At 35.5% G+C, this 14,022-nt stretch overlaps 1 protein-coding gene across 3 annotated transcripts in view; it reads left to right on the forward strand.

The window, feature by feature from the left end:
• Positions 1-14,022, forward strand: part of NUP205 (nucleoporin 205) — an 85,071-nt gene that overhangs the window by 31,897 nt on the left and 39,152 nt on the right. For all 3 annotated transcript variants that reach the window (XR_015552225.1, XM_004430727.3, XM_087431160.1), the window contains exons 11-22: positions 128-278; positions 1,307-1,512; positions 2,569-2,751; positions 3,840-3,890; positions 4,480-4,689; positions 7,412-7,511; positions 7,946-8,083; positions 9,182-9,371; positions 10,108-10,228; positions 11,693-11,774; positions 12,061-12,225; positions 12,559-12,683. Coding sequence is in view for 2 of the 3 variants with exons in the window: in XM_004430727.3 (XP_004430784.2) it covers positions 128-278; positions 1,307-1,512; positions 2,569-2,751; positions 3,840-3,890; positions 4,480-4,689; positions 7,412-7,511; positions 7,946-8,083; positions 9,182-9,371; positions 10,108-10,228; positions 11,693-11,774; positions 12,061-12,225; positions 12,559-12,683 (1,722 nt within the window). In the remaining variant the exon portion in view is untranslated. The remainder of the gene's footprint in view (positions 1-127; positions 279-1,306; positions 1,513-2,568; positions 2,752-3,839; positions 3,891-4,479; positions 4,690-7,411; positions 7,512-7,945; positions 8,084-9,181; positions 9,372-10,107; positions 10,229-11,692; positions 11,775-12,060; positions 12,226-12,558; positions 12,684-14,022) is intronic.

Below are 14,022 nucleotides of genomic sequence, written 5' to 3' on the forward strand. Positions count from 1 at the left end.
TCTTTGGGGGGAGTTAAATTAGAGCACTTAATTAGTTTTAGTTCATATGTAGTCTTTATTAGTTAGTCCATGTTCGTTTAAAGTTACGATATGCTTTATGTAAACTATTGGTTTTTCTCTGTTTCAGGTTGTCTTGTCCAAGTTTGTTAGGCAAATGGGTGACCTGTTGCCTCCGACTATTTATATCCCTTATTTGAAAATGCTCCAGGGATTGGCCAATGGGCCCCAGTGTGCCCACTACTGTTTTAGCCTGCTCAAAGTCAATGGTAGTAGTCATGGTAAGAAAAATCTGGATGTTGTCTAAATTTGTTGTGACATTCTTACGTTCACTATCCTCCTATTAAAGAATATCGGTTATGTGTGCTAGATTCTACCAGGGGCATAATTTATTTCCATAACAGGGAAAGAAGCACACTGGTGGCTTTATGTATAGTGATGTCTTGATTATGGTCTCACAGGCTGGGGAATTTTACTATCTGCTTTATAAAATACAGTTAAAGAAATCAGAATTAATATATATAAATTTTCAGGAACACATCTGGTGCTTCAAGCAAAATATATATACCCTTGCCACATAAGTTTTATTTCTTTATCTTCAGATGTACTTGTTTTCTAAATTTCTGTTCTTTAGTTTTTCTCTGGACCCTCTCCTAGTCTCATTTAATTTTCAGACTTCAATCTAATTAAAGCAAAAATACTGCAAAAAGGAAGAGAAAGAAATATTTATTACACATCTGCTTTGTTAGGTAGATATTATTACTTTCATTTTTACGTGAAACTGTAAAAATGGGGAGTGGGGAAACAGGTTTAGAGAAGTTAAGTAATTTACCCACGGTCACAAGTAACTGGGGAGCCATGGTTGGAACTGAGATGGCTCCTAGGCCAGTGTTTTAACTACTCTATCAGGGCTTGCTTGTCTTGTATGCTATGGTTTTGCTCCCAGTGCTTGGTATGTAATGGAGTAGTGTAATTTACAAATCTAGACTGTAGTTCTGTCTCTTTGGGAATTTAAGCTCAACATTTGGAATAATTCAGCAGGAAAAGCAGCGCTGTATAGTTACATGACAACACAGAGAACTCTCCTGGATGTGAAGTAGGTAACTGATATTCAAAGTAATTTACCTTTGCACTTACATAGGCACCACCCATTCTTAGCCCTAGGGAAAAATTAATCCATTTTCAACACACTGCTCATCTAGGACAAAGGCAAACAAAGTTTATTGTTTTAAATTTATTTTCTCCCTCCATTTCCAAGCAACTGCTTAGACATTTTTGAAAGAAAATTCTGTGCTGTGTTTCTTTACAGTTGAAAATATTCAGGGAGCAGGCGGCAGTCCTGTTTCCTGGGAACATTTCTTTCACTCCTTAATGCTTTACCATGAACACCTCCGGAAGGATCTTCCGAGTGCGGATAGTGTCCAGTACCGTCACCTTCCTTCGCGTGGCATCACCCAGAAGGAGCAAGATGGATTGATTGCTTTTTTACAGCTCACATCTACCATCATTACTTGGGTAGGTAACTCATCCACAGCATGAGAGAGTATAATTTTATTTGTATTCCAGCACAGTGGCATTTTAAGGAGCCCCCAAGTTTTCTTGTAATGCTTAAAGTCTATGAGTGATAAATTTGGCATATATATAGCATTCTGTTCTTAAACTCTTTGTTTCTTCACCTTTAGAGGGTATAATTATGGTAGCCCCTGCTCAGTGCCATAAGCTTGTGTGGAAATAGTAGCCTAAGCTTGAAAGAACATAGTCAGAAGGGCAAATAAGAATCAGTTGTTGGATGTCCAAGATTTCCTAGGATAGGTGTGGATATATGTGTGTGTGTGTTGTATACATAAAGAATATTTTAATTAAAAATAAAAATTATCTACTGAATTACTTTTTTTCTCTTCTTACGCCAAACATTTTACGCGCCACTACCGAATTAGTCTTTGTGAAAAACATTATTTTCCTTAAATAATTTCCTTGCTCAGAAATCTTTTCTAGTTGTTTCTCTTGTTCACTGGAGCAAAGATAAGTTGCTCAGTCTGACATTCTCCCTGAAGGACTTTTTGGTTTCTCCAATAATGCTTAACATTATTATACATCAAAACATAAAGTTAGTAATTATTTCTCATTGAATTAAAATGGAGTAATACTTGGTACCATATGTGTATGTATATATCTCTTCATTTTTTTCTCAGAAAAGGACAAAGTATTCATTCATATATTATATTATAGTAAAATATATTATATTGTTGCAGAAAGGATGTAAAGTGCCTAGGTAAGATTTATGTGGCAGACCATTTATCTCTGTTTGTATGTATTATTTTCCATGCTTAGAGCTGTAAAAGTAATTCTACAAAGGCTGTTTCTCCTCCTTTCTTTACATTGACTGAGCTAGTGAGCTGATTTGATCCACTGGTGGAATTCAAGTGTAAGCCATAGGCTTATCTTTGTTTTAGTATGTATTAAGTCTGTGAATACTCAGGATAAGTGCTAGCAATTGAGATGATTGTTGGTCATTTTTCTTAGCTTTTAAAAACGAAAGTCTCTCTTGTCCTTTTTGTGTTCAATTCTCAGAGTGAAAATGCTCGCCTGGCACTCTGTGAACATCCTCAGTGGACCCCTGTTGTGGTGATTCTGGGACTCCTGCAATGCAGTATTCCCCCTGTTCTAAAAGCCGAACTACTGAAGACACTTGCAGCTTTTGGAAAATCTCCTGAAATTGCTGCTTCCCTCTGGCAGTCGTTGGAATATACTCAGGTAGTATTATGAGCTCTCTTATGGGTATTATTACAGTTTGGAAAGTGAGACTTGATAATAGAAGCAAGAGCATCCCATTTGAAACTTATAGTAGACCATGAACTTCCCACTTAGGAAGTTAAGGTGTTGGTACTGAGCATAGCATCAGAAACTAATAGGCTTGGGTTTTTCTCTTGGATCAGTTGACAGCTTCATTAGTTACTGGAGATTGGTTCTTCTCTTAAGACTTTGTTTTCCAGTGTCTATAAGATATTAATAAATGGGCAGAATTCCTCAACTCTCTCTTTGAGAACAGGCTGATATAAGCCTTCAGAAGTCATCTGGGGGCCGGCCCCGTGGCTTAGTGGTTAAGCGCGTGCTCGCTGATGCTGGCGGCCCGGGTTCGGATCCCGGGCGCGCACCGACGCACCGCTTCTCCGGCCATGCTGTGGTCACGTCCCACATACGGCGACTGGAGGGCTGTGCAACTGTGACATACGGCTGTCTACTGGGGCTTTGGGGGGAAAATAAATAAATAAATCTTTAAAAAAAAAAAAAAAAAAGTCATCTGTAGTATATTAGTATGGTATATTCTTAACTTGCAAGAGAGTTAAGTAATATGACATTAAGTATAATTAATTATGCCGCAGACTACTTATGCCCCTCCCAAGGTCAGGACAGAACATCTTCACTCAGAACTTCTGGCCACATAAGAAACCTGTTCTTAACAAATTTACTTCTTGGTTTTCTGGTGCCAACAGTAGGGCTGGTTGTAAAAAGACCAGTGCCTTGAACGCTGGTGAGATTTCATCCCATAAATCCTTGTAAGATTCATTTCTAGCATATCTGAGAGGAAATTTGCTGAAAACACATCCTGTGTACGCTTAAAAATTACCTGTTTTCTGAAGCCCGGATAATTAGAAGTTCTGCCTGAACCTGACACAATTGCTAATGAAAGTCCATCAAAGACTTCTCACTTGTCATTTCTGATCGACGTTATAAGATGTATGGATGTGGTGTGTGAGGTACATGACTATTATATTGCAAAGCCACTACTTTTCATTGATGAATGAGGAATGCTCCTAACATCTAATTCTTATTATTTTAAGATACTGCAGACCGTAAGGGTTCCAAGCCAGAGGCAAGCTATTGGTATTGAGGTAAAGTTTTCCTTTTAGTTTAAATGCTATAGTCATACATTCACATGATAAAAAGACTAAGAAAAATTATTCTTACCCTATTAAGTTCCTGTAATTTTCAAATTTAACATATTTTCATTTGAAGGGTTTTCTGGTCAGTGTTGAAATGGAAATGAAACTTTTTATGAAAAGAACCAAAATACTTTAGGTTTCAGAGTTGGAAAAGGATATGTGGCAGCCATCCAAACTGAAAGTTTGGTTTGAACTCAATTTAATTAGGTTATTTGGGTCAAATGAAGTATGAATTTACTTGTTTTAGTTTCTTCTCTCTCTCTGCTCCCTCTCTCTTTTGTAAAGAACCATTTAAGATTTCTACTTTTAATTCCAAGTTGGGAACAATATGTGGGAATTTGAAATTCTTCCATCTGATTGATCTAGATTCATATAATACTTTTGTGTCTTTTCCTCTAAATGAAAAATGGTAATATCTGTTAAGTGTCTTTTGGTGTGATGTCATTAGTAATATTAATGAGTTAATGTCTGCAAAATACTTTGCACTTTATAGCTGATAGTTTTATATTACTAAATTTTCTTTATTTTTCTTTGAAAGGTTGAACTAAATGAAATAGAATCCCGGTGTGAAGAATACCCATTGACTCGGGCCTTTTGCCAGCTTATTAGTACCCTGGTGGAGAGTTCATTTCCTTCTAATTTGGGCGCTGGACTCCGCCCCCCTGGCTTTGACCCTTATTTGCAATTCCTTAGAGATTCTGTGTTTCTCCGATTCCGCACAAGAGCTTACCGGAGAGCAGCTGAAAAGGTTGTGTTCAGAGAAAAACTTTTTTCTCCTTATTCGTTTATTGCTGCTTTTTCTTTCATCAAAAGTATAAGATGCTATAAATTCATTTTAGCTTTTGAAAGCTAGTAAAATTCATAGTCTTAATACTGAAATGTCCATGGTCTGATTAGTTAATATGTATTAAAAACACAAATGTGGGCATTAAAACGAAAGCACTGACTTTTTTAGTGATCAGTAATTTAATTGATATGAATTCATAGTCATTCAGATCCTTAATTGAACAAATTTTGACCAAAATTGAACCAAAAATGTTACACCTTTGTCAGTTGGAAACACTATCCTTTATTGGGATGATTTAGGTTAGGGATCGAAATAAATTTAAACTTGCACACCAGTTTCTGTTGATTAGAGCACTTCTGGGTTGTGGAGTCTTGCCTGAGTGGGAAAGCATACTATGGTCTATTAGGTATGGATGCCATGGGTAGAGGCTGAGGGAGCACTGACATTTGTGTACATATTTGCTCTGGTTGCAACACACTCACAACTGAGCTTATCGTATATATCATCTTATGTAATTCCAATATTACCGTGAGGCAGGTACTATTAATATTCCCGTTTTACAGATGGAGGCTTAGCAAGGTTAAGGAACTTGCCTAAGGTCCAGGACCAGGATTTGAACCTAGGACTCTGATTCCAGATCCAAGCTCATAACCACTAAGCTATGTAAGAGACCCTTCCAGGTTCTGATGTAATTCACTTTAGTCTATAATACTGTTTATTGCCTCACAGAATACCCTTAGATGTATCTTGTAGAGACATTTCTCTATTTTTATAGTTTACTGTTTTTGAACCTGTTGGGTTTATTTGTTGTATTAGTGATTATAAAAATAATTTAGTTTGTGCTAATTTGGGACAATTAGGAAAATATAGAAAAATATAAGAAGACATTATATCACTCATAATCCTGTTGCCAAAGGAAGGATAACTATTTCTAGTCTTTTTCCTATGGATATATACTTAAATTGAGATAATTAGTTACATTAATTTGTATCCCTTTTTGGCCACTAAACATAGTATCATGAAGATTTTTTTTCAAGCTATTAAAGATTCTTTGAAAACAATCTTTTTAATGACTACATAATCATTACTTGCATCTAACATAGTTTATTTATTCATTGCCCTATCATTGGACATAGTTCATTTCTAATATATAGTCCCAAATAACTAAAGTTCATTTTTTGTCAATTGCTTTATAATTTTTGCTTCTCGTGTAGTAAAAATAAACACTGAGGGGGTATACATTTTATTTTATTTTATTTAAGCCTCATTAACATATATCTCCTTATTGGGTGAAAACAATAACAGCAATCATGCCTTGTTAATAAGTCATTTCAGATGAATAATGGATGCTGATAATTGCAACCTCTTCAAAATGTTCTGATACTCTTGCATTTGTTTTAAATATCTTATTTATCTTTTCTTAAAAAGGTCATTATGACCTAAGTGTTTAGAGGTTCAGTCATCATGTTCTTTCCCGGTGTTATTATTTTTCACCCATGCATATCTATATTTCAAGTGCTGCTGCTTTCCCTGGCTACCAGTGATTTCAGTTCCACCCTGACATATTTACTCTAAGAAATTCTCCCTCAATTTTGTAAATTTATTTCACTTGAAAGTCTTCAGGTTTAACTTATATCACTATATTTTGGAGCACTAGCTTTTCACAAAAACAGTGCTTTGCATTGAGATAAATAACAAGGGTTAGAGGCAGTGTGTATATTTATCAACCCTAAAATCCAATATTTTGTAGTGAGCAGCCTTTTTTATTTAAATGATCTTGAAAATTTTGGAAAATATAAAAAAGTTCATAATTGAAAAATCACTGTATAATCCCAATTCCCAAAGTCAGCCTTCATAAAATTATGTGCAGTGTAAATGATGATTTTAAAATAACTTTAAAAACCACCCTGTCTACAGTTACCAAACTCAGCCTTATTAAAATCCTGTGCAATGGATTTTTTAAGCAAAGTTTTAATTTCACTCTCTGTACATTTGTATATATTTCCTTTGGCATAAATATTTTTCCCTGTTGTTACATAGCTTTTAAAAATATTTTTAACAAAGAAGTGATAATGGGGTCATCTGGGGCAAGCCTGCCAGTGATTGTCTTCTTAACTTCTTTGGCTAGAGCCATGGGATAGAAGACTGTTCTGGGAATTAGAAGACCAGTGCTTGACTTCTAGCACATTTGCTGCCAAGCTTAACAGTCTTGGGGAATCATTCACTGCTCTGAGCTTCACTTGCTTCACCTGTGAAATAAGGGTGATTAGATGAGATGAGGTCTCAGATCATTTCCAGCTGAGATTCTTAGAGATAATTATGAAATATTTGACCCTTTGGAGAAGTGTCCAAATCTAGTGTTATTTAATTATAAATTGAATATGACTAGATACTAAGTGCTTTAGATTTGTTACTGAAGCCCAAATATCTGCTGTAGAAATGTTTTAGAGTAATGCTTTTATAAATATTTTACCTTGAAAAATTAGCCAATACGTTATCCTTTAGCAAAACAAAACAAAATGAATTGGGATTTCTATTTCTATATGATTTCTTATCATAAATTAATAAACTAGACAAGAGACCTCACTCATTTTCTGGATAAAAGTGGGAGGAATAAAAAGCCTAGCAAGGCTGTCACCTTGTACTATTTTATTGTTACTGAAATATTTGTATCTTTCTCTAGTGGGAAGTTGCTGAGGTTGTTTTGGAGGTGTTTTATAAATTACTCAGAGATTATGAGCCTCAACTTGAAGATTTTGTAGACCAGTTTGTGGAACTACAAGGTAATTTAATTCTATTACTTTCAAACAAGGTGTCAGCTCTTGATAAAGCTATTTATAATTTATAAATTATATATTATATGTGAAATATAAATTATTTCTAAATTTATAAATTAGAATTTAATCTTTTCTGTTATATTGTTTTAGTCATTTTAATTGTTCTGAGCAAGAGAAAATAAAGTAAAATTTTACTGAGTGAAAGACAAAGGACACCGCCTTATAGATTCTTTAATGAGTTAACATGTAATAAGGTGACTGACTGCTATGAGCAGATCAGCCCTTTTGGGAATTACCACTGTATATACAGTTTGTATCATTGTCTCTAAATTGAAACTTGCCTTCTGTTTAATTTTCAAGTCTCATACATTTCATATAAATCAACGATGTGACAAAAATACTAATTCACTGTCTCTTGGACTATGTTATGTTCTATTTAGGAGAAGAAATCATAGCCTATAAGCCACCAGGATTTAGTCTGATGTATCATCTTCTGAATGAGTCACCAATGTTGGAGCTTGCTCTGAGTTTACTGGAAGAAGGTGTGAAGCAGCTTGATACCTATGCCCCTTTCCCTGGTATGTGCCTGAATGTCTTCATGTCTTGAAAACAGATTTGATATTTTCATCTTCTGTAAACTGAAGGTTTGAAATAAATGATCTCTGAAGCTGTTTCTCACCGTAAGAGCCTCTCTCTGTGTCTACAGTGCTATTTTCAATGAGTCATAAAATGAAAGTATATTAAAAGTGAAACATACTGAAGTACAGAGACTCTCGCTCTAACTTTCTCAGTGCAGGGTCTTTTATAGATAATTATAATTATCTTTCTTTCACTTTAACATGCCTACATTTAAATCTAAAGTACTTCTTGTTTTGTTTTCCATATACTATTTGTAAAAGCCTGGTGCCTAGTGTTCAATAAATCTCATATAATATCATTATTACTACTAATTATTATCATTTATTGAGTGCCTACTATGCATTTGGTTCCTTTAAAAGCACATTATATGTATTAATGCATTTAATCTGTACAAAAGCCCTATGTGATAAATATTGTTATTTCTAGTTAATAAATAAGGAAATTGATGCACAAAGTTTTCATATCTTTCCCCAGTAAGTGTCAGGGCTTGGTTCTGGAGCAGTTAGGCTCCAGAACCCATGTATTTTAAATTTGAATGGTGGGATTATAAGTGATCCTTGTTTATATTTTTGGCTTCTTTATTTTCCAGATTTTCCACAATGTGTATGTATTACTCTAAATCAGTTCCTCAGCCTAGACACCATTGACATTTTGGGCCGAATAACTCTTTGTTGTGGGGGCCGTCCTGTGCATTGTAGGCCTCTACCCACAAGATGCCTGTAGCACTTCCCCAGTTGTGACAACCAAAAGTGTCTCTAGACATTGCTAAATATCCTTTAGGGCCAAAATCACCCCCATCTGAGAACCATTGCTCTAAATAATGAGGGAAAAAATACAGGAAAAATAATTGAGAAGCCATTGCGTAAAAGTAATCATGACTTGCGTGGTTGAGCAGTTTTGTGAAGTTGCTGCTGAGAGTTTGAAAACTTGAGGGCTTTTTGAACCTAGAACTTGTCTTTTATCTTGCTTTCCTAAGAATTGACTGTGAGTTTCTAAGATTCATGTAGAACTTTCTAACTTCAATTTCTGGTGTATAGGGAAGAAACACTTGGAGAAAGCAGTACAGCATTGCCTTGCACTTCTCAATCTTACTCTGCAGAAGGAAAATCTCTTTATGGATCTTCTGAGAGAGAGTCAGCTGGCTCTAATAGTCTCTCCTTTAGAACAGCTGCTGCAGGGAATCAATCCCAGAACTAAGAAGGCAGATAACGTGGTGAATATTGCCAGGTAAGTTACATTTGTAGGTAGAAAAATGATGAAGTGAATCAGAGGGGCATTCTAGCTTTGGTTTCCAAATCTAGTCAGATCCCTAATGCACCACTTTTTTGGGGGAGAGGGGGGAGCTCATTTTGTTCTTGCCTTCTCTAGCTCCTCTGAACCTTACCGTTTCTTTTCTTCTTCCTAATTTGTTCTATGTCCTAAACATTTCTAAGTATAAAATGACATAATATTGTTTGTCTTCTGTAGGGAAATTGGATGTTTGGATGATACGGAGGATAGGGCTGGGGAGCAAACTTTTTACTGTATATATCCTAGCTTCTGGTGGTTTGCTAGCTATGTTTGGTGTTCCATGACTTGTAGAAGCATCATCCTGATCTCTTCAGCTTCACATGGCATTCTCCCTGTGTGTGTGTGTGTCTGTGTCCAAATTTCCTCTTTTTCAAAGGACTCCGGTCACTGGATGAGGGCCCTCCCTAATGACTTCATCTTGACTTGACTACATCTCCAAAGACCTTACTTCCAAATAAAGTTACTGTGGGTTCAGATATCAACATATGAATTTTGGAGGAACATGATTCAACTCATAATAGGGTGTATCTAGTTAGAAGGGGAAACCTTTGTCTAATTTATCCAAAAGTGCTTATGGGTAGGAGAAGCCCTGGTTCTAAATGTTCTTTAATGAGAACAGTGAGAAGCCGAAAGTTTCATCACATTGTTTCTCAAATGTTTTCTTGTTTTAAAGATACCTCTATCATGGCAATACTAATCCGGAATTGGCTTTTGAAAGTGCCAAGATCCTCTGCTGTATCTCTTGCAACTCCAATATTCAGATAAAGTTGGTTGGAGATTTCACGCATGACCAGGTAACTGATTTTGTTGTTGTTGTTTTTTGGTGCATTCTGAGTACATACAGAAGTCACAATGACTGTGGAGGAATCTTATCTTGTTTGTGGAAAAATTCTCTGAGAATAAGTATATTTCTATGTGATGGGTGAAAACCTACCCACATACTGGGCTGTGATTTGTATTTGAAGATAATACCGTTCACAGTAATGCTACATATACGATAGGATGTGATTATACTGTGTATACTATAGTATGTGACTGTATGGCCTAATGAGACTGTTGCTGCTCTTAGCAAATTAAAAGTAATTAGGTTTATAAGTGCAACTTCTGTTTGTTTTGTGTGTCCTTTGTTTCACTCTCTGTCAGTTGCCTATGTTCTGAGTGACCCTCTGCAATTCTGAATGTGTCTCATTGTTGTAAGTTGTCTACTTCTGTGGCTTTCTGGTAGCCCACATTTGTGTCACTTTACTTGATATGACACTGTAGAGTTTTTAGATGTTCCTCTTTCAATTCAATTTGTAGTCTCTTTTTATTTATTGAATAGCTACAATTGGAGAATCTATTTTTTTTTTCTGTTTATAGACATTTGTCCCATTGTATCTTTGTGTTGGAAATCACTGCTTTAGCTAGTTGAAGAATTTTGTTGTGTACTGCTTCACAGTGTTTTGAAACAGGAACTCTCCTGGCATTTTGGGTGGGACTTCATTTTGTGTGTAACTGTCCCTCACGTTGCAGGACTCTTAGCATCCCTGGTCCCCTACCACCATCTGTCAGTAGTAACCTCTAGTTGTGACAACTCAAAATACCCCCACATATTTCTAGGTGCCCTCTGGAGTGGCAGTATCACCCAGGTTGAGAACTACTGTTTATAGTAAAATACAGATGTCTAATCTGGTTTTTGGATGAGGTTCGTGAAACCATATGATAATCAGGGGATGTTGAAGGTGAAGATTTTCAGTTCACTGGCATTCATTTGAGGATGAATTACTATTACCAATTTTAGCATCCTGCTGGATTTCTTAAGGAGATTGAGTAGTATCTAATCTCTCAGTCCAGAAATATAAAACTGGTGATAAGTAATACATTTCTAAAGAGAGAAGATGAGAATTTTATTTTTTATTTTAGTTAAGATCCCATAGCATTGATTATATAATGAAGAGGTCATGAAATGGCAATTTCATGTTATTTTTTTAAAAAACTAATTTGATTCTTTGGGAAAGAAAATTAGGGAAATGAGTTTCGAAACCAATAAATTGTAAAATTTTTATTTAATTATTTCTACGGAGAGCTAACTTAATGGCAGTTTAAGGAACTGAGTTTCTATTGAAAATCTAACTGAAACCTAAATACTTTACTTGGAGCAGATTTGCCTTTTTTCTTTACAGATAAATATTTATAAATATATATCTTATTTATCAGTTTCTCTAATATTTAGAAACTTTTTATAATTTGTCATTTTTAAAATCTTTGTATGACTTCAGAGTGTAAGTCAGAAGCTGATGGCTGGATTTGTGGAGTGTTTGGATAGTGAAGATACAGAAGAATTTGTACGTCTAGAAGAAGGTATGTCTTAGATTAACATGTATATTTTTTACTGTATGTAAATGCTTAATATAAAGAGAACTGTTAACTGTCTAATGGTGATGTAAGACAAATTTGAGAATTTGCGAGCGTAACTGTGTAAGACTTTTGGGAAACACCTTAAATCTGAAGTCAATGTAATGGCTAATTAGGTAAACTGAAACTAAAGAGAACATGGAGGTTTGGAATACAAGTTTTATATTTTTAAATTTGACTTATGTTAACTTTGTATTGTTTTGTAATTTTGTTTTGTGATTTCCACATTAAGGATCAGAACTTGAAAAGAAATTAGCTGGAATCCGTCATGAAACAAGAATCCATATCTTGAATCTTCTCATCACCTCTCTGGAACGCAATCCACCCAATCTTGCTCTCTACCTATTGGGCTTTGAATTGAAGAAACCTGTCAGTACCACAAACCTACAAGATCCAGGTATAGCCATAAGACACATGGGAATTTATTTCTTTTCATATTTATGTAACTAAATGGTCATTTATTGAATTCTTGGCTCATGGGATAATTAACTGAAAGAAAGAAATAACATACGAAAGGTAATGTGATGGGTCAATCTTTAGGACTTAGATCAAGTCTGGACAAACTAAGCCTTAGAAAATTAGTATTTATCAATTTTCTATATTAATATTTGAAAGAGTGTTTACAGTAGAGCATATATTTATGGAATTTAACTTTTTTATAAAGGTATTTTAAGGTTTTTAATGTAGAAATTTTAAAAGAAAAGTTGAATTTCCTTTTGATTTCACATAGGAGTGTTAGGTTGCCCTCGGACGTGCCTTCATGCCATCTTAAACATCCTGGAGAAAGGAACTGAAGGGAGAACAGGCCCGGTGGCAGTGAGAGAATCTCCTCAACTCGCTGAGCTATGTTACCAGGTATAGAGAAGGCTGCACTCTGTAGCACTTAATAGAAGAAACTTAACTAAAGGCTTCAATACACCACAGATATGAAAGTATAACAGTAAGACTGAGTTGAAATGAGTTCATTTAGTAGTTTGACCAGTCTTTCATTTATGGATAAAAATCATAAAGCACAAACCTCAAGATGTGATAGATCTATAGATCCTATATGTTGATCTGCTGAAAAATGAGGGAAATTGGATTTTGACTAGATAATTTAGAAACTTTCCAATGATGCTGTGTTTCAAGTTGTTTCTTTTTGGTAGAGAGAGTAGTGGATTTGGGTCAGAAGACCTCTGGTTCCCATTTCTGCCCCTTAACCAGCTAAGTCACCTTGGGCATGCCGTGAAACTTCTCTGAGTTTTTTAATCTGTGAAGTGGGCTGTTATGAGACTTAAATGATAATGTAAGGATGTAAGTGAAAGCACTTTTTAAGAATCATGTGAATTATGCAGCCCTATAGCTATATGTAAAGTGGTAGGAAGTCACATTAGTGTAAAGTTTACACTATAATGAGAACTTTTGTTTTACTGTGTTTATTGCTTGTTTTATCATTTTATAAGTATTTTAAGAACTAGGCTTTATAGGATGCGATTGATTTCTCAATTTAAGTGGCACCCTGCTTCACTTTTCATGATAGGAAATGCATCATTAACTTCTAGTGACATGGAAATTTTTCTCTGTTACTCTCCTGTTTTTCTTTTTGTAATTCTTTACTATTTTCTTCTGTCCCCTGGTTGTCCAAACAGCCCTTCACTTACAGTATTACAGCTAGGTCTTCCTGTGAATCAAAATTAATTCTTCCTTAATGGGGAAACAAACATTTTAGTATAGTACTGCAGAATTTGACATACTTAGGTAGAAGCAATTGATAAACTTAATCATCTGGGCTAGAGTTAGGCACTGAATTAAGTGAATGAAGCCAGATTTAAAACAAAAAGATGGGGAGAGGGAGGGAGCGGAGAATCTGACAGACAGGAGAGCACATGCCCTACTACTCAGCCCCTGCTAATTTTTACCATGTTGGAATGCAGGCCCTGGTTTGCCAGAGCCTCTGATTTTTAAAACATTTTACTGGCGAAACAAAACATGTCTATACCAGCAGTCTGCCCCTTTATTACATATGCTCTGTTACGTTGCTACTCCAAATGTAGACCAGTATCATCAGCATCGCCTCTTGGGAGCTTGTTAGCGCAAAACCTCAGGCCCCACTCCAGACCTGCTGAGTCAGAATCTGCATTTTAACAAGAAGGACTGCTTCATTTTTTACGAAAGATGCTTTCTTCACCTATAGGTTTATACTTTAGTCTGCTTC

This window comes from Ceratotherium simum, chromosome 1, assembly GCF_057802395.1.
Source record: "Ceratotherium simum simum isolate JZ-2026a chromosome 1, ASM5780239v1, whole genome shotgun sequence".
NCBI lineage: Eukaryota > Metazoa > Chordata > Mammalia > Perissodactyla > Rhinocerotidae > Ceratotherium > Ceratotherium simum.